General features: G+C 45.9%; 1 protein-coding gene across 1 annotated transcript in view; it reads left to right on the plus strand.

The window, feature by feature from the left end:
• The first annotated feature begins 239 nt into the window (after positions 1 to 239).
• Positions 240 to 22,360, plus strand: part of LOC129699890 (rho guanine nucleotide exchange factor TIAM2-like) — a 153,904-nt gene continuing 131,783 nt past the window's right edge. Inside the window, exons 1-2 of the mRNA XM_055640028.1 lie at positions 240 to 574; positions 2,294 to 2,384. Coding sequence (XP_055496003.1) covers positions 2,298 to 2,384 — 87 coding nt within the window. The 5' untranslated portion in view covers positions 240 to 574; positions 2,294 to 2,297. The remainder of the gene's footprint in view (positions 575 to 2,293; positions 2,385 to 22,360) is intronic.

The following is a 22,360-nucleotide window of genomic DNA, read 5'->3' on the forward strand; positions in this document are numbered from 1 at the left end:
CTCTTTTAGCCAAGAACCACACCTTTGTTTGTGATTGAGGCTGCAATTTTGCTTCTATTTTTAAAAGCCTGTCTACTGAGCCTCGGTGTATGTGGAAATAAGTTCGACCTACAAGGATACAAATTACTTATTTGAACTTAAAAGCGGACGGGCCCAAGTCACTGAAGCCGCTGTTCAGTTAGGACTCTGAAAGCTTTCCTAGTTGAGCTCGTGGTAACTGTGGAATGCAGGGTCATACAACAGCCTAGTCATAGGAGTGTTCCCGGAGGACTGAGAGACATTATGGCAAGCTGTCTGGGGGAATCATTGCAAGCGAGTGGTGGAAAACCACTTTGGTTGGCCTGTATTTTCTCTCTCTCTCTCTCTCTCTTGCTCTCGCTTTCTCCACCAATGGAAAAAGTTGAGCACGTTGGGGTGTAACTAATGAAAATACATTCAGTGTAGAAAGTATTTCCAGCTTGTAACAGTTGAGCTGTGTGCAATATATTACTCACAAGTTCAACACCAAAGCACTTCATTCACAACTTGGGAGTTGAATCTCAGCTTTTGGAAAAGGAAAGATTTTAAATTTGGGGTAAGAACTAATATCCGAATATATCGCAAAAGGATTCTTTTATTTTTTGTTCAGATGTGTTATGGAGCAAACTTTGAAAATAGTCAGTTGCGTAGAATGTTTTTTTTTTTAAGTACTTTTTCTTGTCTATTATTTTTTAAATTCTACATGAGAGACTTCAGAGTATGCATCTGGTAATGGATACTGTAATATTTTTCAGGCAATTATATGTTAAAAATGTATAATTTAGCTTGACAGTTCCTGAGGAGACTTTGTGTAGAGTCGGCATGAAAAACTGAGAATTACCCCAATGTAAATTCCAACTTCAATGTAGTTCAAATTGAAACAAATTGGGTATGGCCGTTGTCATTTGGCAACGGCTCACGTTTGGAGCCAGATGCCTGGCATTATTCCCCCGTTACTAGTGGAAGGTCGTCTCTTCTAGTTCACAAGTGTGCAAGATAGTAGTGAGTGATTCTCCTCCCTTTCTGAGGCATATAAGCAATTCTTAAAATGTGAACATTTCAACAAAGCAACTCTTCCACCTAATAATCAGGTAGTGTTAACAGGTGAACTAAATTGTTTCCATTAGTGGGAGAGTCTAGGACTAGCGGTCATAGCCTCAGAATTAAAGGATGCTCTTTTAGGAAGGAGATGAGGAGGAATTTATTTAGTCAGAGGGCGGTGAATCTGTGGAATTCGCTGCCACAGAAGGCTGTGGAGGCCAAGTCTATGGGATTTTTTAAGGCAGAGATAGATAGATTCTTGATTAGTACGGGTGTCATGAGATATGGGGAGAAGGCAGGAGAATGGGAGGGAGAGATAGATCAGCCATGATTGAGTGGCGGAGTAGACTTGATGGGGCCGAATGGTCTAATTCTGCTCCTATCACTTCTGATCTAAATCTCTGTACTGGTGTACACCAATGCCGCTGAAGGCTTCTTAAATTTATTGTCAAGGTGCAGACTTAAGTTTGCTTTGATAGCTCACTTTTCTTTTCCAGAGTACTTGTCAGTCGCCGCTTATCCCAGGCTGTAGATCTCCTTAGATCTTGTCTCTTCCTTTTGGTCTGCAGAGCCACAAGTTTTCACTGCAATCAATTGCTGTGAATCCTAAACGATTGACTCTCTGAACAACCTGGGTGGGGATGTACCTTCAGGGGCATCAAGCCCCTGTACCACCGTAGGAGCTAATTCACGATTTCTCCCGTGTTTCCCCTGATTCGAACTCGGAGAATTACGGTAATAGCCGCTCGTAGGTATCGGGGCGCTCGTGGACATTTTTCAACATGTTATGTTGAAAAATCTTCACGAGCTTACCGCGTTTCTGCGGTAAGTACCTGCCGTTTGCGTTACAAGCCGCTAAGAGACGTCCCCGATCTCCAACGTATCCGCTACGTACATTCTCTGTGCTTACCATGAGTTTGATTTTTTTTTAAACTCGGGAGAGCTCTTGAATTACGTCGTACAGTGGGACAGGGCTTTAAGTCGGGGCGTTTTTTTTAGCATGGTGAAAAATGTCTACGAGTAGCCCCGAGTACCTACGGCTGGCTATTACCGTGATTCTCCAAGTTTGAATCGAGGGGGAAAACTCGTGAGAATTCGTGGTAACTCAGGAAAGTAGGACAGGGGCTTTGGTCAGAAGCACAGTGGAAGCCTTTCCCATTATCCTCCTGCACAACTACCCTTTCCTCAACCAGAAAGAACCGTTTTAGATTTTGGCCTCGCATTGTGTTTGCAGGACAATGATGAGTTGCAGCTGCATACACTTTGAAGCTGATAGCAGATGTGTTCCTGGCCGAAAGGGGCACCTCCACCTTCGAAGGTACAAGGTAAGCGAATGGGCGTCCAGTTCACCTGAAGCAGCACCAGGTGACGAAGGGTCGCTTGGCTGGCTCTGGGAACGTTGAATCCACAGTTCATCCATATCTGGGGCATGTTACATTGGAAACTATCCTGCCATTCTCTTGCGATACGTTCCAATACGATGGAGAGAGTTGGATTTTGCTCTTGGGGCGAACGGATATGGGGAGAAAGCAGGAACGGGGTACTGATTTACGATTTACAGTACTGGCTCGAAGGGCCGAATGGCCTACTCCTGCACCTATTTTCTATGTTCCTATATTTTCTATGATAGAACTTTTTTTATCCCAGGAGGGAAATTGATCTGCCAACAGTCATAACACAAATACATGAAACATGAAATTAAAGTGACAAGTGGAAAGGATTGTGGATGCGCAAAGATTTGGAGGGGGTGTGAGGGGGGGAGTCAGTCTACCCCATGACAGAAGGGGGAACAGTTGTACAGTTTGATAGCCACAGGGAAGAAGGATCTCCTGTGGCGTCCTGTGCTGCATCTTGGTGGAACCAGTCTGTTGCTGAAGGTTCTCCTCAGGTTGACCAGTTTGTCATCATTGACGATCAGTCTAGCATTCTTGGTTCCATTGCTAGACTGAGTGTTTCCACTATGCTTTAGCCTGTCGAGAGATTACTGTCTTGGTTCATCACAGTTAATAAAGTAATACTCTTATGACTCATAGGTATCTTACATAGGGTTGGGAGATTACATGGAGAGAGTTAAATAGTTTTTTTCAGTACATCGTAAGTTAACTTATTGGCCAGGGTTCTCTTTTGTGTCCATTACCCCGAGTTAGTTGAAAAAATGCCAGTCACTTCACATAATTTCTGTTTTATTAACAACACAAAGAAGGCCCTTCAGCCCATTAGACTCTGCTGGTTCTCAGACCATTCTAAGAAGTCCCATTCTCTAACTTAACGTATTATCTAGAGTAACAGTTGTACTAATAGTGCTTCAAAACAGCTGCTCAAAAAGCTTCATCTTTTGCCTGTCCTGCCCTATCTCTTGCCTCACGTTTCTGAAGCCTCAAGATTCTGAAACATACTGTTGCCTCTCAACTTAGTGACTTTTATCCTGTACAAGATATCTGATACTTGATCTTCCTCAAATTTGAATTGCTTCACTGTTGGTTTCATGCCTTCAGCTTCCGAGAACCTCTCTAGAACTCCTGGGCTGCACGATGACATTGTCGTAGAGCTACTACCTTGTAGCGCCTGAGAACCGGGTTCGATCCTGACAATGGGCCCTTATCTGTATGGAGGGTTAATTGTCTTGGCAGTGTGTGTGTCGGATAGTGCTAATGTGCAGGGATCGCTGGTCGGTACGGTGCGAGCGTGCAAACTCCGTACAGACAGCACCCGTAGTTGGGATCGAACCCGGGTCACTGGCGCTGTAATGCAGCAACACTGCTACTGTGTCACCGTGCCGCACTGCCTATGTTGACCATGTTTTAGAGCTATAGCCCTGTCCCACGGTACGAGTTAATTCCAAGAGCTCTCCCGAGATTAAAGACAATCAAACTCATGGTAAGCACGGAGAATGAACGTAGCGGGTACGTCGGAGCTCGGGGACGTCTCTTAGCGGCTCGTAACGCTAACGGCAGGTACTGTGGAAGACTCGCTAACGGCAGGTAAGCACGGGAAGACTCGTGAAGATTTTTCAACATGTTGAAAAATGTCCACGAGAGCCCCGAGTACCGACGAGTGGCCATTACCGTAAATCTCCGAGTTCGATTCAGGGCAAATTCGGGAGAACTCTTGGAATGAACTCGTACCGTGGGACAGGGGTTTAAGTGGGACAGGATTTACACTAAACTGAATAACAGATTGACCATAATTTTGGATTAGTCCACAAAGCATAATGAAGGTAGTTGGTGATCATGTCTCTGAGCTATGCAAGCACAGATTACATTATGACAAGTGGCTGTTCAATCTAAGCCATTAGGATCAAGTTAGATAAATGCTTATATTAAGCTCTAATAACTTATATTGATTGAGCTTTCACAGCCCATATCTCACCCAATCTCCTTCCTCACATCTTAATGGGTTTTTTTATTGATTGTTTGTAAAATATTGAGAATGTCAGTTTACTTAACTGCGTGGTCCTGAAACCACTGAGTGAGTTCTGACTGTGTGGTCACTAGCCACCCATGCATCAAGTGACATGTGGCATCGATCATCACTACTTCTCTGGGCTTGTCTTGCCACTCATTGTGCTACATTGAGACATAATGTTCAGCATCTGCCTTGCATTACATCATTTACAATGTGTGTGCCAGTGGAATCAAACCCTGCAACTCATGGTGGTTTTAATGGGTAGGAAAGAACTGCAGATGCTGGTTTAGCTTGAAGGTAGACCCAAATGCTGGAGTAATGCCCCTGTCCCACTTAGGAAACCTGAACGGAAACCTCTGGAGACTTTGTGCCCCACCCAAGGTTTCCGTGCGGTTCCTGGAGGTTGCAGGTGGTTGCCGGAGGTTGCAGGTAGTGGAAGCAAGTAAGGGAGACTGACAAAAACCTCCGGGAACCGCGCGGAAACCTTGGGTGGGGCGCAAAGTCTCCAGAGGATTCTGTTCAGGTTTCCTAAGTGGGACAGGGGCATAACTCAGCGGGACAGGCAGCATCTCTGGAGAGAAGGAATGTGCGATGTTTCGGGTCGAGACCCTTCTTCAGTCTGAAGAAGGGTTTCGACCCGAAACGTCACCCATTCCTTCTCTCCAGAGTTGCTGCTTGTCCCACTGAGATACTCCAGCTTTTTGTGTCTACCTAAGGTGGTTTTAATGTTCTCTTGGAATCAAAGTTCCAGGGGCGGTAGTTTTGTAAATTCGGTTATATATGCCAAAAGGGGAATTTGTTCTACGTTCGAACTTATGTTGGGAAAATTGAGATGGGCAGATGATTTGCTGGACTCATTGGTTTCAGCATTTGCTGTGGTCGTGTATTGGGATTTCTCTTTGCATTTTGGTGAGAGTGTCATGTTTTTAAAATGTGCACCGTTCCACAACTTTGAGTGGGACCGCAGTTAGACGCGAGGAACCAGCGCAGAGATTTCCGAAAGAATTTAATAAAGTTATGAAGCTGCAAGCAGTACAGGAAGTTGTTACCAGATGGAATATTTAACTGTAGGGTTTGATATTGTCGAGTTTTCCGGCCACATGGGAAAAATTGTATTTCGAAACTTGGAGTTAACATTTGTGCTGTGAAGCAAGCTCAGCAGGAAAACATTGATTACATTGGCTCTCTAAAGCACAAGAGCCTGACTAAATATATGAGGTAAAATTCCACGTCGTAGCAAGGGATGTGGAATGAATCGTCAAGTGGGTGACATGCTGAATGCAGAAATAGCTTTGTATATTATTGGAGGGATTGGTGGTGTGGATTTTTGTACAGCTCGCCTTTTACCAGGCCCCGTTTCACATATCACTGATTAAAAGAGTCATATTTCTGTTTCTTAATACTGTTTTTGACAATGTTGATTTTTTTTTAAAACGGGGCAGACTAATTCATGTGGAAACAAACTAATGTTGCAGACACCTCCACAAACAGTTCACAAGTGCGTGAGAGAGAGAGAATAGACAATAGGTGCAGGAGTAGGCCATTCGGCCCTTTGAGCCATTCAATGTGATCATGGCTGATCATCCACAATCAGTACCCCGTTCCTGCCTTCTCCCCATATCCCCTGACTATGCTATCTGTAAGAGTTCTCTCTTGAAAGCATCCCGAGAACCTGCCTCCACTGCCTTCTGAGGCAGAGAATTCCACAGACTTTCCACTCGCTGTGAGAAAAAGTGTTTCCTTGTCTCTGTTCTAAATGGCTTACTCCTTATTCGTAAACTGTGGCCCCTGTTTCTGGAGAATGTGGGACAGGCCCTTTACTCAGCGGGTCAGGCAGCATCTCTGGATAGAAGGAATGGGCGATGTTTTGGGTTGAGACCCTTCTTTGTGAATTGAGTTGGATTGGTATTTGGTTGTACAGTCATGAGTATAGAAGGGGGCTGAGAACACATCTCTGTGGGTCATCAGTGTTGAGGATTATCAAGGGGGTTGAATTGGCACCTATCCTCACCGATTGGGGTCTGTTGGTCAGGAAGTCGAGGGGCCAGTTGCAGATGTGAATGCTGATTCTTCAGTTCCACGGGTTTGGAGATGAGCTTGTTTGGGATGGTGGTATTGAACGCAGAGCTGTAGACTATGAATGGGAACGGATGTAGGTGTCTTTATTATCCAGGGTATTCCAGGGATGAGTGTAGGGCCAGAGAGATGGCATCTGCGGTTGGCCTGTTGAGGTGGTAGGCGAACTGAAGGTTGCTTGGTGGATGATTTCAATGTGTGCCAAAACCAACCTCTCGAAGCACTTCATGATGGTGGATGATGTCCACTGGACAGTAGTCATTAAGGCATGAGGTCTTGCTTTTCTTTGACACCGGGATGGCAGTGGTCTTGAAGCAGGTGGGTACCTCAGAGCAGAGTAGGGAGAGGCTTAAGATGTCCTTGTTCACCCTCGGGAAGGCCGATCTATCTTCTGCAAGGGCGACCCTGGGAAAAGGCACACTCGAGCCTGACGGGACCAATCTTATTGCCCTGGTCGTCTTCTGCTCAAAGCGAGCACAGAGTGCATTAAGTTCATCAGGAAGGGCCACACTATCACTAGCGATGCTGCCTGACTCTACTTTGCAGCCCGTTAGAGTATCCAGGCCCTGCCACAGTCAGCGGGATTGTACAGACTCGGCTTTGTCACAGTATAGTCTCTCAAGGCATTCTCGGTGGCTTTGACAAGATCATGACGAGCTTTCTTGTGCTGCTCGGGATTGTTTGGCATGTACGCAGCGGTCTTGGCCTTCACCTGGGCCTGGACCTCATGGGCCTTGGCTGGATGATAGAGCTGCCCTTGTAAGGGTGAGATCATTGGTTGGAGAGTCAGTTGAGGTCTTTTTGCCAGGAGTTAATATCGCAAGGTTTGCAGGAATGGAGATGTACCAGGGATGAACGGGGTTTCTAGGCTGCTCCAAGGGCGATACTCTATAAACGGTGTGTATTTGTGCCTGATGACAGCCACTCCTCAGACAATGCCACCCCCTCTTGTGGGTAACACCCCCTAACACAGCATTGCATGGGGAGCCATTGATTCTGTGTGTCAATCCATGACTGCTAGTAATCAGTGAAGCAGTTTAACTTAGGAACAATATACAATTGGTGCAGGAGTAGGTCATTCGGCCCATCGAGCATCCCGCCATTCACTGTGATCATGGCTAATCATCCACAATCAGTACCCCGTTCCCGTATTTCCCTGACTGCGCTATCTTTACAAGCTCTATCTAACTCTCTCGTGAAAGCCTCCAGAGAATTGGCCTCCACTGCCTTCTGAGGCAGAGAATTCCACAGATTCACAACTCTCTGGGTAAAAAAGTTTTTCCTCATCTCTGTTCTGAATGGCTTACCCCTTATTCTTAAACTGTGGCCCCTAGTTCTGGACTCTCCCAACATCAGAAACATGTTTCCTGCTTGTCCAAACCCTTAATAATTTTATATGTTTCACTAAGATCCCATCTTATCCTTCTAAATTCCAGAGTATACAAGCCCAGTCGCTCCATTCTATCAACATATGACAGTCCCGCCATCCCGGGAATTAACCTTGTGAACCTACGCTGCACTCCCTCAATAGCAAGAATGTCCTTTCTCAAATTTGGAGACCAAAACTGCACACACAATACTCCAGGTGTGGTCTCACCAGGGCCCTGTACAACTGCAGAAGGACCTCTTTGCTTGGGAGTAATGCAGCATCTCTGGAGAGAAGGAATGGGTGACATATCGGGTCGAGACCTTTCTTCAGTCTGAGAGTCGGGGGGGAGAGGGAGACAGAGATAAGGAAGGGTAAGGTGTGAAAACAAGACATCAAAGGGGACAAAGTTCACGGAAAATGTAGGAAAGGTCATTGTTAGCCAGGGGAAGGTGACAACAAAGTATACAGAGATAACATTTAATCAGGAGGACAGTCAGACAGGAGGACATCAGAGAACTAGGAAGGGGGAGGGATGGAGAGAGAGGGAAAGCAAGGGTTACTTGAAGTTAGAGAAGTCAATGTTCGTACTGTTGGGGTGTAAGTTGCTCAAGCAAAATGTGGGGAGCGGTTCCTCAAATTCTGTTTCAGAAATAGGAAAATCTACGAAATGTACCAAGTTCCAGACCTTGATCTGTTGGTTGTGTCGGTAGCTGGTAAGAATTTAGATTTCTATTTTCAAGTGCTATCTTTGGAAGAGCCTAGAAAGGAACTGCAGATGCCGGCTTACACTGAAGATAAGACACACAATGCTGGAGTAACTGAGCGGGACAGGCAGCATCTCTGGAGAGAAGGAATGGGTGATGTTGAAGAAGGGTCTCGACCCAAAACATCGCCCATTCCTGCCTGTACCGCTGAGTTACTCCACCATTTTGTGTTTACCTCTCGAAGAGACACAATGAATATATTAATGCACATTTGCCTTCCTCACGCACGCTATTTTTCACGCTCTCTGAGAACCCTTCACCCTATTGGTATGAACCTTTCCAAGTTGGAAAATCACCTGCTTAGAAACGGAGTCAGAGCACAAATGTCTACATTTGTATCGCAATCGTGAAATGTGTACTTTTCTGTGTTTTTCGTAGATAACTCTTAAAGGTTGTGTATTCCGAGAGTCAGTTTCTGGCTCTTGGTGATTTGAATTGACAATTGCTCCAGTGTATTTGCCTTGCTTTACGTAATGAGTGTCTGAGGCAAATAGATCCCTCTTCTGGGAATGCACGACTCATTGACCTGTGATGGGATCTCGTGATCCAAAGCAAAGCAAAATTCCAATTGCCAAACTCAACAGAAGTATCAGCATCTTTGAGCTCTTGGCTGCATACCTTAACACAACAAAGCAATTCACTTTTACTAGCATCCAATTTTACTAAACTGATTCTGTTTAGTTTTAGTTTGGAGATATAGCACCTTGGCCCACTGAGGTGGATAGGGTGAACTGTTTTAAATATCTGGGAGTCCACATCTCCGAGGATATGACATGGGCATCACACGCCTCAGCACTCGTGAGTAAGGCAAGGCAGCGCCTTTCCCACCTCAGGCAATTGAGGAAATTCAGAGTGTCTCCGAGGATCCTCCAGTGCTTCTACGCAGCGGTGGTGGAAAGCATCTTGTCCGGGAACATTACCATCTGGTTTGGGAATTGCTCTGCCAAGGACAAGAAGGCTCTGCAGAGAGTAGTGCGTTCGGCCGCACGTACTATGGGAACTTCACTCGCCTCCCTACAGGAACTATACATCAGGAGGTGCAACTCCAGAGCCAACAATATCATGAGAGACCCCTTCCACCCCTGCAACGGACTGTTCCAGCTGCTACGGTCAGGCAAACGCCTCCGTTGCCATACGGTGAGAACGGAGAGGTTGAGAAGGAGTTTCTTCCCAGAGGCCATTCGGACTGTAAACGCCTTTCTCACCAGGGACTAACTCTACTGAACGTTTTTCCTTCCATTATTTATTATGTAAAAGAATATGTGTGTTACGATTGTGTTTATAGTTTGTTTGGTTGTTTGTCCTTTTGCACAAAAGTCCGCGAGCATTGCCACTTTCATTTCACTGCACATCTCGTATGTGTATGTGACAAATAAACTTGACTTGACTTGACTTGAGTCCGCACCGACCAACGATCCCTGCACATTAACACTACCCTACACAGACTAGAGGCAATTTTAACATGTCTACCAAGACGATTAACCTACAAATAGACACAAAATACTGGAGTAACTCAGCAGGACAGGCAGCACCTCTGGATGGAAGGACTGAAGAAGGGTTACTCCAGCATTTCGTGTCTATCTTCGGTGTAAACCAACATCTGCAGTTCCTTCCTGCACAATTAACCTACAAAAATGTACATCTTTCGAGTGCGGGAGAAAACCAAAGATCTCGGAGAAATCCCACGCAGGTCACGGGGAGAACCCGGGTCTCTGGCACTGTAAGGCAGCAACTCTACCACTGTGCAGTACATGTGGATTCTTACAATTTTAATTGACATACAAGTTGCTGAACTATATTTAAACATTGTAATTGATCCAGGACCATTTATTACATTGATAAAAATCAGATGTACGATTCCGAAGAAGCCCGTTAGAAATGTGATGCAATTTTTCTTTGGAAGAAATGACTGTTTAGTAATTGCTCCGCTCTTATAGAGGTTTATAGAATGGTAGGTTTACAACAAGTATTACACTTGTATCAGGCATACGTAATATAAGTTTTAATGTGTTTAATGTGTCCATTTAATACACTAAAGGGCCTGTCCCACTTAGGATATTTTTTTAGGCGACTACAGGCGATTATGCTGTTGCCACATGGTCGCCAGGGTGTCGTCTGTATGGTCGTGAGTGGACTCCTCAGTCGCCCAAAGAGTCGTAGGGTCTTTCTGGTTGCTGATAGATTTTCAACAAGTTGAAAACTTTTCGGAGACAGTTGGCGACAGTGGGTTTGACGCCAAATGAGCGTAGCTTGACTTCTCCTGACGTAGGTGCTGTCGTAGTTAACATAGGTTGTTGCCAGGTGCTGACTTTGTTTTATTTTGTTGTTAAAGTAATGATTCTATTTCAAATTTAATGTTGGAGGGGGTTCCAGTCGCTGGTTTTTCGATGACCTAGTACGACTATGACAGTCGCCGACAGTCACCTAAAAACAGCCCAAGTGGGACAGGCCCATTATTAGTGCATTGGAGGCCCCTGTGATTAGGTTGCACTGAATGAATGAATGAATGATTGAATGATTGAATGATTGAATGATTGAATGATTGAATGAATGAATGAATGAATGATTGATGGTACAACAAAATTTTTAAAAGTCAATCCCACGGTGCGATTCACAAGAGCAATTTTAAATATATAAGATAAGGTAAAAATACATACATATTTAAAAAAAATAAAAAAATTACAGATAAATAACAATAGAAGCTGAGGTAGAACCATTCAGTTGAATGTAAGTGTTATTTCTAATTTTGCATTGTTAAGTTCACGTATGGCTACGGGGTAGAAGCTGCCTCTGAGTCTGTTGGTGCGAGTTTTGAAAGACCTGTACCGTCTGCCAGAGGGCAGCAAGTGGAACAGGTTGTGTCCAGGGTGGGAAGGGTCCTTCAGGATGTTGGCTGCCCTGCCAAGGCAGCGAGAGCTGAAGATGTCCTTCAGGGAGGGCAGTGGGCAGCCAGTGATTTGTGCGGTGTTGATGACCCTTTACAGGTCCTAAACAGCAGTGGAAAATCTAATTAGTAAACAGCCTTGTAACTGATATAACACGCTTGGGCATCTTACAACCCAGCGGTATGTAGTCTGAAGAAGGGTCTCGACCAATGACGTCACCCAGTCCTTCTCTCCAGAGATGCTGCCTGTCCCACTGAGTTACTCCGCCATTTTGTGTCTATCTCCAGAGGTATGAATATTGACTTCTCTAACTTCAAGTAACCCTTGCACCCCCCTCCCCTCTCTCTCTGTCCCTCCCCCACCCAAGTTGTCGTATTAGCTTCAAAGTCGTCTTGTTGAGTCTCATTGTCTGTCATTCATTCACACCTAGCCCACAGTTAACAATGGCCTGGTTCCTTATTATCGTTACCTTTTGCATATTGTTAATTCATTTGTTCTCTCTCTGTGTCATTTCTCGTTTCCCTTTCCCCTGGCTCTCAGTCTGTAGAAGGGTCTCAAACCGAAACGTCACCTGTTTTTTGTTTTTTCCTCCTGAGATGCTGTCTGACCCACTGAGTTGCTCCAGATTTTTCTGTCTATCTACAGAATTTAAAAGTTCTATAAAGCTGTGCTGTCACCATCATATAATTTAAGCAGTGCAGTCTTTCCACCGAAATTGAATTGAAATTTTTGTTTCGTTTAGAGACACAGCGTAAAAACAGTCCCATCGACCCACGGAGTCCGCGCTGACCAATGATCCCCACACACGAACACTATGCTACACACACTAGGGACAATTTACATTTACACCAAGCCAATTAACCTACAAACCTGTACGTCTTTGGAGTATGGGAGGAAACTATAAGATCTTGGAGAAAACCCACACAGGTCACGGGGGGAAATGTACAAACTCCGTACAGACCGCACCCGTAGTCCGGATCAAACCCGGGCCTCTGGTGCTGTAAGGCAGCAACTCTACCGCTGTGTACACATTGCACATTAATTTGTACAAATTAATTCAAGGACTAGTGTGTATCGAAACCTATTCCTATCAAGTATCCATGTGCAAAATGTAGAAATGTTCCCTAGTGTGTGCAGATGGTGTTAATGTGCGGGGATCTCGCTGGTCGGCATGGGCCGACGTGCCACACTATCTCTAAACTAAACTAAACTCAAAAATGTGAGACATTGACTATCACCTGAAATATTACCAGATATAATATAAGATACAGTGCCCTCCATAATGTTTGGGACATAGACCCATCATTTATTTATTTACCCAAAGAGTCGTAACGTCTTTCTGGTCGCCGCTGAATTTTCAACATGTTGAAATTTTTCGGTGACCTATGACGGGTGCCGGCAGTCGCCGAAAGAGTTGCGTAAGTGGGACAGGCCCTTTAGGGATCTACAGCAAGACAATGATCCCAAACATACTGCTAAAGCAACAAAGGAGTTTTTCAAAGGTAAGAAATGGTTAATTCTTGAGAGGCCAAGTCAATCACCCGATCTGAACCCAATTGAGCATGCCTTTTATATGCTGAAGAGAAAACTGAAGGGGACTAGCCCCCAAAACAAGCATAAGCTAAAGATGGCTGCAATACAGGCCTGGCAGAGCATCACCAGAGAAGACACCCAGCAACTGGTGATGTCCACAAATCACAGACTTCAAGCAGTCGTTGCATGCAAAGGATATGCAACACAATACTAAACATGACTACTTTCATTTACATGACATTATGGTGCCCTGAAATGGGGGGACTATGTATAAACACAGCTGTAATTTCTACATGGTGAAACCAAAATGTATAAAAATGGCCTTTATTAAAATCTGACAATGTGCACTTTAACCACATGTGATATTTTCTATTACAAATCTCAAATTGTGGAGCACAGATGCAAATAAATAAACGATGGGTCTTTGTCCCAAACATTATGGAGGGCACTGTATAACGCAGCATGATGCTGTCCATAGATGTTAATTTATTGACATCTGAGGATGTAAGTGGGATGTGCCAGCCATGTGCTATGCTGACTGTTTGTTTGGTCTAAAAGGTTAATAATATTACCTGTGCCTTCAGAGGCTGGGCAAAACCAACCAGTTAGAGGGCTTGACAACACACAAGCAGACCATTGTAATGTAGTGTAATCCCTGAGGCTTGGGTGTCTGCTACATATTAGCTGTAGCTCTTTCATGGTTTTGTGCTTTAACTGTGCAAGAAAAATACCTACTTCTAGCAAGCAAAATAGGATTTAAACTCAAACTAGTATTCAACAAACTTATTTCTGGCAAGCCTTAATCCTTTGAATGCAAGAGATTACAATTATTTGTTTAGATGTGAAATCTATTTCAACCATTGATGTGTCACTTTCAATAAATGGTTAATGTTTCGTTTGGAGAGCTTATACCCCAGTGGTATGAATATTGATTTCTCTAAATTTGTAACCCTTGCATCCCCCCTCTCTCCCACACCCCCCCCCCTCCCCCCCCCCCCCCCCCCCCCCCCCCCCCCCCCCCCAACCAAGTCAAACCAGCTTCAAACTCTGGTTTCGGCGCAAAACGTTGCCTATTTCCTTCGCCCCATAGATGCTGCTGCATCCGCTGAGTTTCTCCAGCATTTTTGTGTACCTTCGATTTTCCAGCATCTGCAGTTCCTTCTTGAACAAATTCAAAGTCGTCTTGTTGAGTCTCATTGTCTGTAATGCATTGTCAGACTGAAGAAGGGTCTCGACCCGAAACATCATCCATGCCTTCTCTCCAGAGATGCTGCCGGTCCCGCTGAGTTACTCCAGCATTTTGTATCCGTCTTCAAATGACGTCACGCGCTCCAGACGGCTGTGCGGTCGCATGAAGTCGTGCGCGACCTTCGCGGGACCGTTGCTCCTCAAAGCGACCACGGTCGCGTAATTAGCGTGCCAAGGACACGTAGGTGGGACTCTAAACTAAAACTAAAAAATAAGGAATTGAGTTAAAACCAGGCTGATTGTGATGTATTAGAATAACAAATCATCAATCACACCTCATCATCAACGCTTGATGGACCTGCGTATTTTTGGATTTCAAGGACGTAGTCAGCATTGGAATCAATAAATTCCAGAAAAGCTAATTCAAAGGCTGGCATCAAACCCACTCTGCAGCAACCACGCCTGGATAATAAATGCCGCTGACAAAGGAGGTGCCGTGGCAGTCTGGTGCGCTGACCTCTACCCGACTGAGGCCAGGCTACAACTCTCAGACAACTCCTCCTATTTATCCTTGGATCATGACCACACACAGGAGCACCAAGCATCACACAGCGTTTCTGATTCCATTACTTCCGGCTCTCTGCTCTCCAAAGCCTCCAACCTTATCATGCACCAGCCCTATCTTCTCCCCAAAATCCACAAACGGAACTGCCCTGGCAGACCCATTGTTTTTGCTTGTTCATATCCCACTGAATTAATTGCTGGAGAAACTCAGCGGGTGCAGCAGCATCCCTATGGAGCGAAGGAAATAGGCAACGTTTCGGGCCGAAACCCTTCTTCAGACTGATCGGGGGCGGGGGTGGGCGGGGACAAGAAAGGGAAAAGGAGGAGGAGCCCGAAGGCTGGGGGATGGGAGGAGACAGCAGGGGGGCTGAGGAAGGGGGAGGAGACAGCAAGGACTAACAAAATTGGGAGAATTCGATGTTCATGCCCCCGGGATGCAGACTCCCCAAACAGAATATGAGGTGCTGTTCCTCGACACCTCACATGATCTTGGTTTCTTCAATGACTTCTGTTTTCCAGGCCCCAACCACCTCATCGTTACTATGGATATCCAGTCACTCTACACCTCCATCCCCCACCATAAAGGTCTTAATGCGAAACCGATTCGCCCAACCTCCGCAGAACCAACCGATTTAGATCTGCCAATGACTCTAGAGCAGCCAACGCAATAGCTGGTCCTGAGGTTCTCAACAACTTCCCCCTCCTCTGTCCCACTTGCACCAATTCCAAGGCCTTGAGCTATGGGCGAGGGGGGACGGGCCCCGCCTATGCCTGCCTCTTTGTAGGGTACGTCCAACTCTACCTCCACTACATCGACGACTGCATCGGTGCTACCTCCTGCACCCATGCAGAACCCACTGACTTCATCAACTTCACGACTAATTTCCATCCTGCACTCAAATTCACTTGGACCACCTCCGACATCTCCCTACCGTTTCTAGATCCCACTGTCTCCATCATGGGAGACAGAGTATCGACTGACATCTATTACAAACCCACTGACTCTGATACCTATCTAGACTACACTTCTTCCCACCCTACCTCCTGGAGGAGGGGAACCCCCGATCCCTGAATAATCCCAATTCCTCTGTCTACACCGCATCTGCGCCCAGGATGAGGTTTTCCATACGGAGGTCATCGGAGTATGTCCTGGAGTCCTTACAGGAAGGGGTCCTCATTTTCCAGTTAGTCCCTTGATATCCTGCAGACACTCCGTTTTTGCTTGTTCATATCCCCCCTTAATTGCCACATTCCTCGACCTTGTCCTCGCCCCTCCCCCATCCCCTTGCATAGAGAACGTAATCCTCCCCACCTGTTCACCACCACCTCAACGGGGATTCCACGACTAGCCACATTTAAAGGTTGGCATGTTGAGGTTGAGGAATTGTGGCTTTATTCTTAAATTTTAAAGAGCCATCTAAAATAAATTGCATTGGTAGTGACATCTCCCTTCCATTCTTCAGCACTTTTGACCAGTAGATGATCACTACTTGAAAACCCAACCTGACTCCTCCCACTTGCTCCAAATCCCAGGCGTAGCTATGGGCACTCGCACGGGCCCCGCCTATGCCTGCCTCTTTGCAGGGTACGTCGAATTCTACCTCCACTACATCGACGACTGCATCGGTGCTACCTCCTGCACCCATCCAGAACACTCACTGACTTCATCACTGGCAGAGTGATTTCCAGCCTGCGACCAGAACTGGAGGAACAGCGACAGCGACATATTGGCTTCGGGCAACGGCGGCACCCAGTGATATGCGGCTCCCCCCCAACGGCCATCCCTCCCCCACCCTCGTCGTCAGATTAATTTCACTGTCCGCGATTAATTTTACTGTTTGTTTGCCTCCTGTTGTTACCTTCCCTCAGCTGGCAATGAAACATTGTAAATTACCTTTCTCTGCTTTAATCTGCCCTTTTCACACCTTCTTTGTGCCTTTCTGTATCTCTGTGTCTCCATCTCCCCTGACTCTCAGTGTGAAGAAGGGCCTCGACCTGAAACGTCACCCATTCCTTCTATCTGGAGATGCTGCCTGTCCCATTGAGTTACTCCAGCATTTTGTGTCCATTTGCAATGTTTTTAATATGTATTCCCTTGCAAGGTTGTTAATGTAAAGCAGAAACATGTATATCAAAGTGTTCAAGAAGGAACTGCAGATGTTGGAAGATCGAAGGTACACAAAATTGCTGGAGAAACTCAGCGGGTGCAGCAGCATCTATGGAGCGAAGGAAATAGGCGACGTTTCGGGCCGAAACCCTTCTTCAGCCTTCTACATGTATATCAAATGCTGGAATAACATAGCAGGTCATGCAGCATCTATGGAGGAAAGGAATAGGTGACTTTTTTGGTCGAGACCCTTCATCAGACTGGGTGAAGACCAAAGCAGTCTGATGATCTGTCTCGTCCCGAAACATCATCTATTCCTTCTCTCCAGAGATGCTGCCTGATCTGCTGAGTTCCTCCAGCACTTTGTGTCTATATTCGGTGTAAACCGGCACCTGCAGTTTCTTCTAGCACAGAAACATGTACGTGCTATTTTTCAATTCAAAAGCCAATCTTTTGTTCTCAAAATTAGTTGCATGTTGAATGTTAAAAGAAGGGCAGGGTCACACTTTCCTTTATAGTTGGTTGACATAGTCATCCAGACTGGAAAAAATGTTGATTGAAACCTTAGGTACACAAAAATGCTGGAGAAACTCAGCGGGTGCAGCAGCATCTATGGAGTGAAGGAAATAGGCGACGTTTCGGGCCGAAACCCTTCTTCAGGCTGATGGTTTGCAAGCTTCAGACTGAAATCTTAGTGTGTTGTGTGTTCAGTCTGAAGAGAAGGGTCTCGACCCGAAACATCACCCATTCCTTCTCTCCAGAGATGCTGCCTGTCCCACTGAGTGACTCCAGCATTTTGTATCTGTCTTTAGTGTAGACTGTGGGCGGTCACGGTAGCGCAGTCGCTGCCTTACAGCGAATGCAGCGCCGGAGACACGTGTTCGATCATGACCACGGGCGCTGTCTGTACAGAGTTTGCACGTTCTCCCCGTGATCTGCGTGGGTTTTCTCCAAGATCTTCGGTTTCCTCCCACACTCCAAAGACGTGCAAGCTTGTAAGTTAATTGGCTTGGTAAATGTAAAAATTGTCCCTAGTGGGTGTAGGATGGTCTGAATGCAGGGATCGCTGGTTGGCGCGGACCCGGTGGGCTGAAGGGCCTGTTTCTGCGCTGTATCTCTAAACTAAACTAAACAAAGCCAGAATCTGCAGTTCGTTCCTACACTGTATCCTGTGTTAATTGCTTTCACTAGATGTGAGGTGCAGTTGACTTTTTTTAATTTTGCCCTCTCTGAGTTTGTTCAGGAACAGAAAATGTAGCCATTGTTTCTGTTGTTAATGTCTTGTCTTAAGGGGCTGTCCCACTGTACGAGCTAATTCAAGAGTTCTCCCGAGTTTCCCCTGATTTGAACTCTGTGGATAGACAAAAATGGGGAGACAAAAATTACGGTAATAGCCGCTCGTAGGTACTTGGGGCTCTCGTGGACATTTTTCAACATGTTGAAAAATCTTCACGAGTCTTCACGAGCTTACTGCGTTTCCCGAGTACCTGCCGTTAGCGCTACGAGTTGCTACGTACATTCTACGTGCTTACCACGAGTTTGATTTTTTTTTAAACTCGGGAGAGCTCTTGAATTGGCTCGAACAGTGGGACAGCCCGTTAATAGCTTGTTTAGTGCACATGTGTGCATATGTGGCCAGGTGCTTGTTTAAACGCGTGATGCACAGGGATCACTTTAGAAGTACTATATTGGAAGACTGTTGACGTTGTATGTGGCAGGACTGGTGGTGGGTGAAGTTGCAGCAAAGGGGAGTGAATAAGGCCATTTAGTTGTAGTTAATTGTCATCAATGAGCTGTTTGTTGCATCAGAATAAATTCACAGCAGAAACATTGTCCCACCTGTTCAGAGTTGTTGTTGCTGATTATTACCAATAGGAAAATGATAGGAATACAGTTACGACCAACATGAAACCTGGAAGAGAACTCTGGTTTTATAAATGATTCCGTTGTTTTTGGGAAAAGGGGAAATTGAAATTCCTGAGTGGGCATTGATGAATACTGCACAAATTGTTTAACTTGGAACTCTGGATCAGATTAATTGGGCTTAGCTATTGATTTTAGTTTAGTTTAGAGATACAGCGCGGAAAGAGGCACTTCGGCCCACACTGACCAGCAATCCCCGCACATTAACACTATCCTACACACACCAGGCAGGGCTCAAAATTAACTGTTGCCTGGGTGCCAGTGGCAACCTACAGTCCCACCGGGCAACCTGAAAGCCATGCCATTTTGCCCGGCTTGGCAAGCACCCGGGCCACCTATTGTTTAATTCTGAGCAGGCCCCCTCTCTATCTCTGTCTCTCTCTGTCACTCTCCGTCTCCGCCCACCATTTCGTGTCCGGGTCTCGGCTCTCGGCTCGGCACGGCAGGCCGCCTTATACATGCGCACTGTCACGGCCTGCATAGCCTCCCCCTGCACATGCACACAACCACAGCCAGCACATCAGCGGCCATGGTTGTGCGCATGTACCGCCCTGTACATGCGCACTGCCACGGCAACCGGGCGGTGTTGGCCACTTTCTCCCTCCCTTTGCATTGTGGGAGATCTGGCCGCCATTGCTGTCCGGTCGCCGGCTCACCGCGACCGCTGAAAACCGACGCAGAATCACTCCCTGGAGCTGGAGTAACTCCCTGGAGTAACTCTTGCTTCTTGGTTCCCTGGTCCTCCAAAAATATTCCAAATGGAATTTAAACTGGAGTGGACCCACCACAACCAAACTGCAAACTCTGAAAAATAACAGCCTATTGCAATTTATCTGCTTATTTATTGTGTGTATATATATGGTCTATGGTATATAAACACACTGAATTTTTATCTCCTGTTTTGTATAATGTTTACATATTCTGTTGTGCTGCAGCAAGCAAGAATGTCATTGCCCTATCTGGGACACATGGCAATAAAACTCTCTTGACTCTTGACTTGGACTTAAGCAAAAAATGGTTCTTGGGGGAAAAAAGAGCTAGATTAAATTTAGTTGCGTCTGGTTGGGTACCTTTGGTAGGGTGAAGACTATTCCATGCTTTAATTGTGCGGGGGGAACTCCATGGAGCAGCCAGCATCTCTGGATAGAAGAAATTGGGTGACGTTTCGATGTAGAGACCCTTCTTTACATTTCGCCTGGTTTTCGTGTTTTTAGTTTAATTTAAAGATACAGCGTGGAAACAGGCCCTTCGGCCCACTGAATACACACCGACCACCGATCACCCGTACACTAGTTCTATCCCACAGATTAGCGAAATGAGCCAAGAGTGTTTTATTCTCTCACGTCCCAGTTAGAACAATGAAATCCTTACTTGCAGCAGCACGACAGAATATGTAAACATAGTACTCTGTAAACAATGTTATAAACTAGAAAATAAAACCCCATACAGCCAGCACCCATATTCAGGATCAATTCCAGGTCTTTGGCAATTTTAGGCAGCAACTTTATGGCCAATGTACTGCCCCATAGTCTTAAACTGAATTTAAACATACAGTAGCTGTAAAGGGGGACATAGCGTCACTTAGAGATTTAAGACTGAAAATGGATAGTTTCTTTTTTATTTTAGTAACCAAAGTTATCGATGTATATTTTTTTGTGTGTTGGAAAATAAAATATAGTGGCACAGCTGGTGGACTTGCTTTCTCACACGCTAGAGATCTGTGTTCGATCCTGTCCTCGGGCACTGTCTGTGTTGAATTTGCTCATTCTCCTTGCAAGCGTGTAGGTTTCCTCCCACATCCCAAAGACGTATTGGCTTTGTAGGTTAACTTGTCTCTGTAAAATTGCCCCTAATGTGCAGGGAGTGGGTGAGGAAAGTGGGATAACAGAACTGGTGTGAATGGGTAGACAAAAATGCTGGAGAAACTCAGCGGGTGAGGCAGCATCTATGAAGCAAAGGAAATAGGCGACGTTTCAGGTCGAGACCCTTCTTCAGACTGATGTTAGGGTGCAGGGGGGGTGAGGGGCTGGAAGAAGAAAGGAAGAGGCGGAGACAGTGGGCTGAGGGAGACCAGGGAAGCGGTGGAGAAAGCAGGGACTACCTGAAATTGGAGGTCAATGTTCATACCGCTGGGGTATGAACTGCCCAAGCGAAATATGAGGTGCTGCTCCTCTAATTTACGGTGGCCCAGGACAGAAAGGTTGGATTCAGAATGGGAGGGGATGTTGAAGTGCCGACCAACCGGGAGATCAGGTTGGTTATTGCGGACCGAGCAGAGGTGTTGGGCGAAGTGATCACCAAGCTTACGCTTGGTCTCACCGATGTAGGGCAGCTGACACCTAGAGCAGTGGATGCAATAGATGAGGTTGGAGGAGGTGCAGGTGAACCTGGAAAGACTGCTTGGGTCCTTGTATGGAGTCAAGGGGGTGGTAAAGCGACAAGTGTAGCATTTCCTGCGGTTGCAAGGGAAAGTGCCGGGAGAGGTGTTGGTTTGGGTGGGAAGGGACAAATTGACCAGGGAGTTACGGAGGGAGCGGTCTCTGCGGAAAGCCGACAGGGGATGGAAGATGTGGCCAGTGGTGGGATCCTGTTGGTAGACAAAGCTGGAGAAAATCATCGGGTGAGGCACATCTATGGAGCGAAGGAATAGGTGATGTTTCGGGTCGAGATCCTTCTTCAGACTGATGTTGGGAGGGGTGGGAAAAAGAAAGGAAGAGGCGGAGACAGTCTGTGGGAGATGGAGGGAGGGGAAGGAGGGAGAAAGCGAAATTTGGAATAGGCAAGACCGGATTCTTCAGACCGGATGTCGATTGAGAGGGTGTTGGGGGATCACCGAGCCTGCGCTTGGTCTCAAAAAATAATCCAACCAGAAAGTGGAAAGAAATAATTGAAATTGCCTTTAGAGACAGTAGGCTGTGTGAGAGCTGGAAATGGGAGGGGAAGGGGAACGCACTTCGCACTTTGTCCGAGCACATTATCGCATGCGTCATGCAAGCCGTCTTAAATTACCACCTAAACTGTCATTTGGCAACCTAAAAAGCTGCCGAGGTTGGCAACAGGGAAAAAAAGTTAAGTGGGAACCCTGCTAGGGACAATTTACATTTATACCAAACCAATTAACCTACAAACCTGTACGTCTTTGGAGTGTGCGAAGAAACTGAAGATCTCTGAAACCCACGCAGGTCCCGGGGAGAAAATGCAAACTCCGTACAGACAGCACCCGTAGTCAGGATTGAACCCTGGTCTCTGGTGCTGTAAGACAGCAACTCTACCGCTGCATCACCTGCAATGCTGGATATATTTTTCCCATTCCGTTATGCTAATAGAAAGACACTGTGCTGGAAATACTTGGTGCAATAGGCAGCATCTGTGCACGGAGGAATGAGTTTAATATTTTTCTGGTCAGCGAACTTTGCTCAATTTTGCAGGAAATATACTTTTTGCTTTTTCACTGTGCTAATTCCATTTTTCATAGAACAATTAATTT

Source organism: Leucoraja erinacea, chromosome 8 (assembly GCF_028641065.1).
Source record: "Leucoraja erinacea ecotype New England chromosome 8, Leri_hhj_1, whole genome shotgun sequence".
Classification (NCBI taxonomy): domain Eukaryota; kingdom Metazoa; phylum Chordata; class Chondrichthyes; order Rajiformes; family Rajidae; genus Leucoraja; species Leucoraja erinaceus.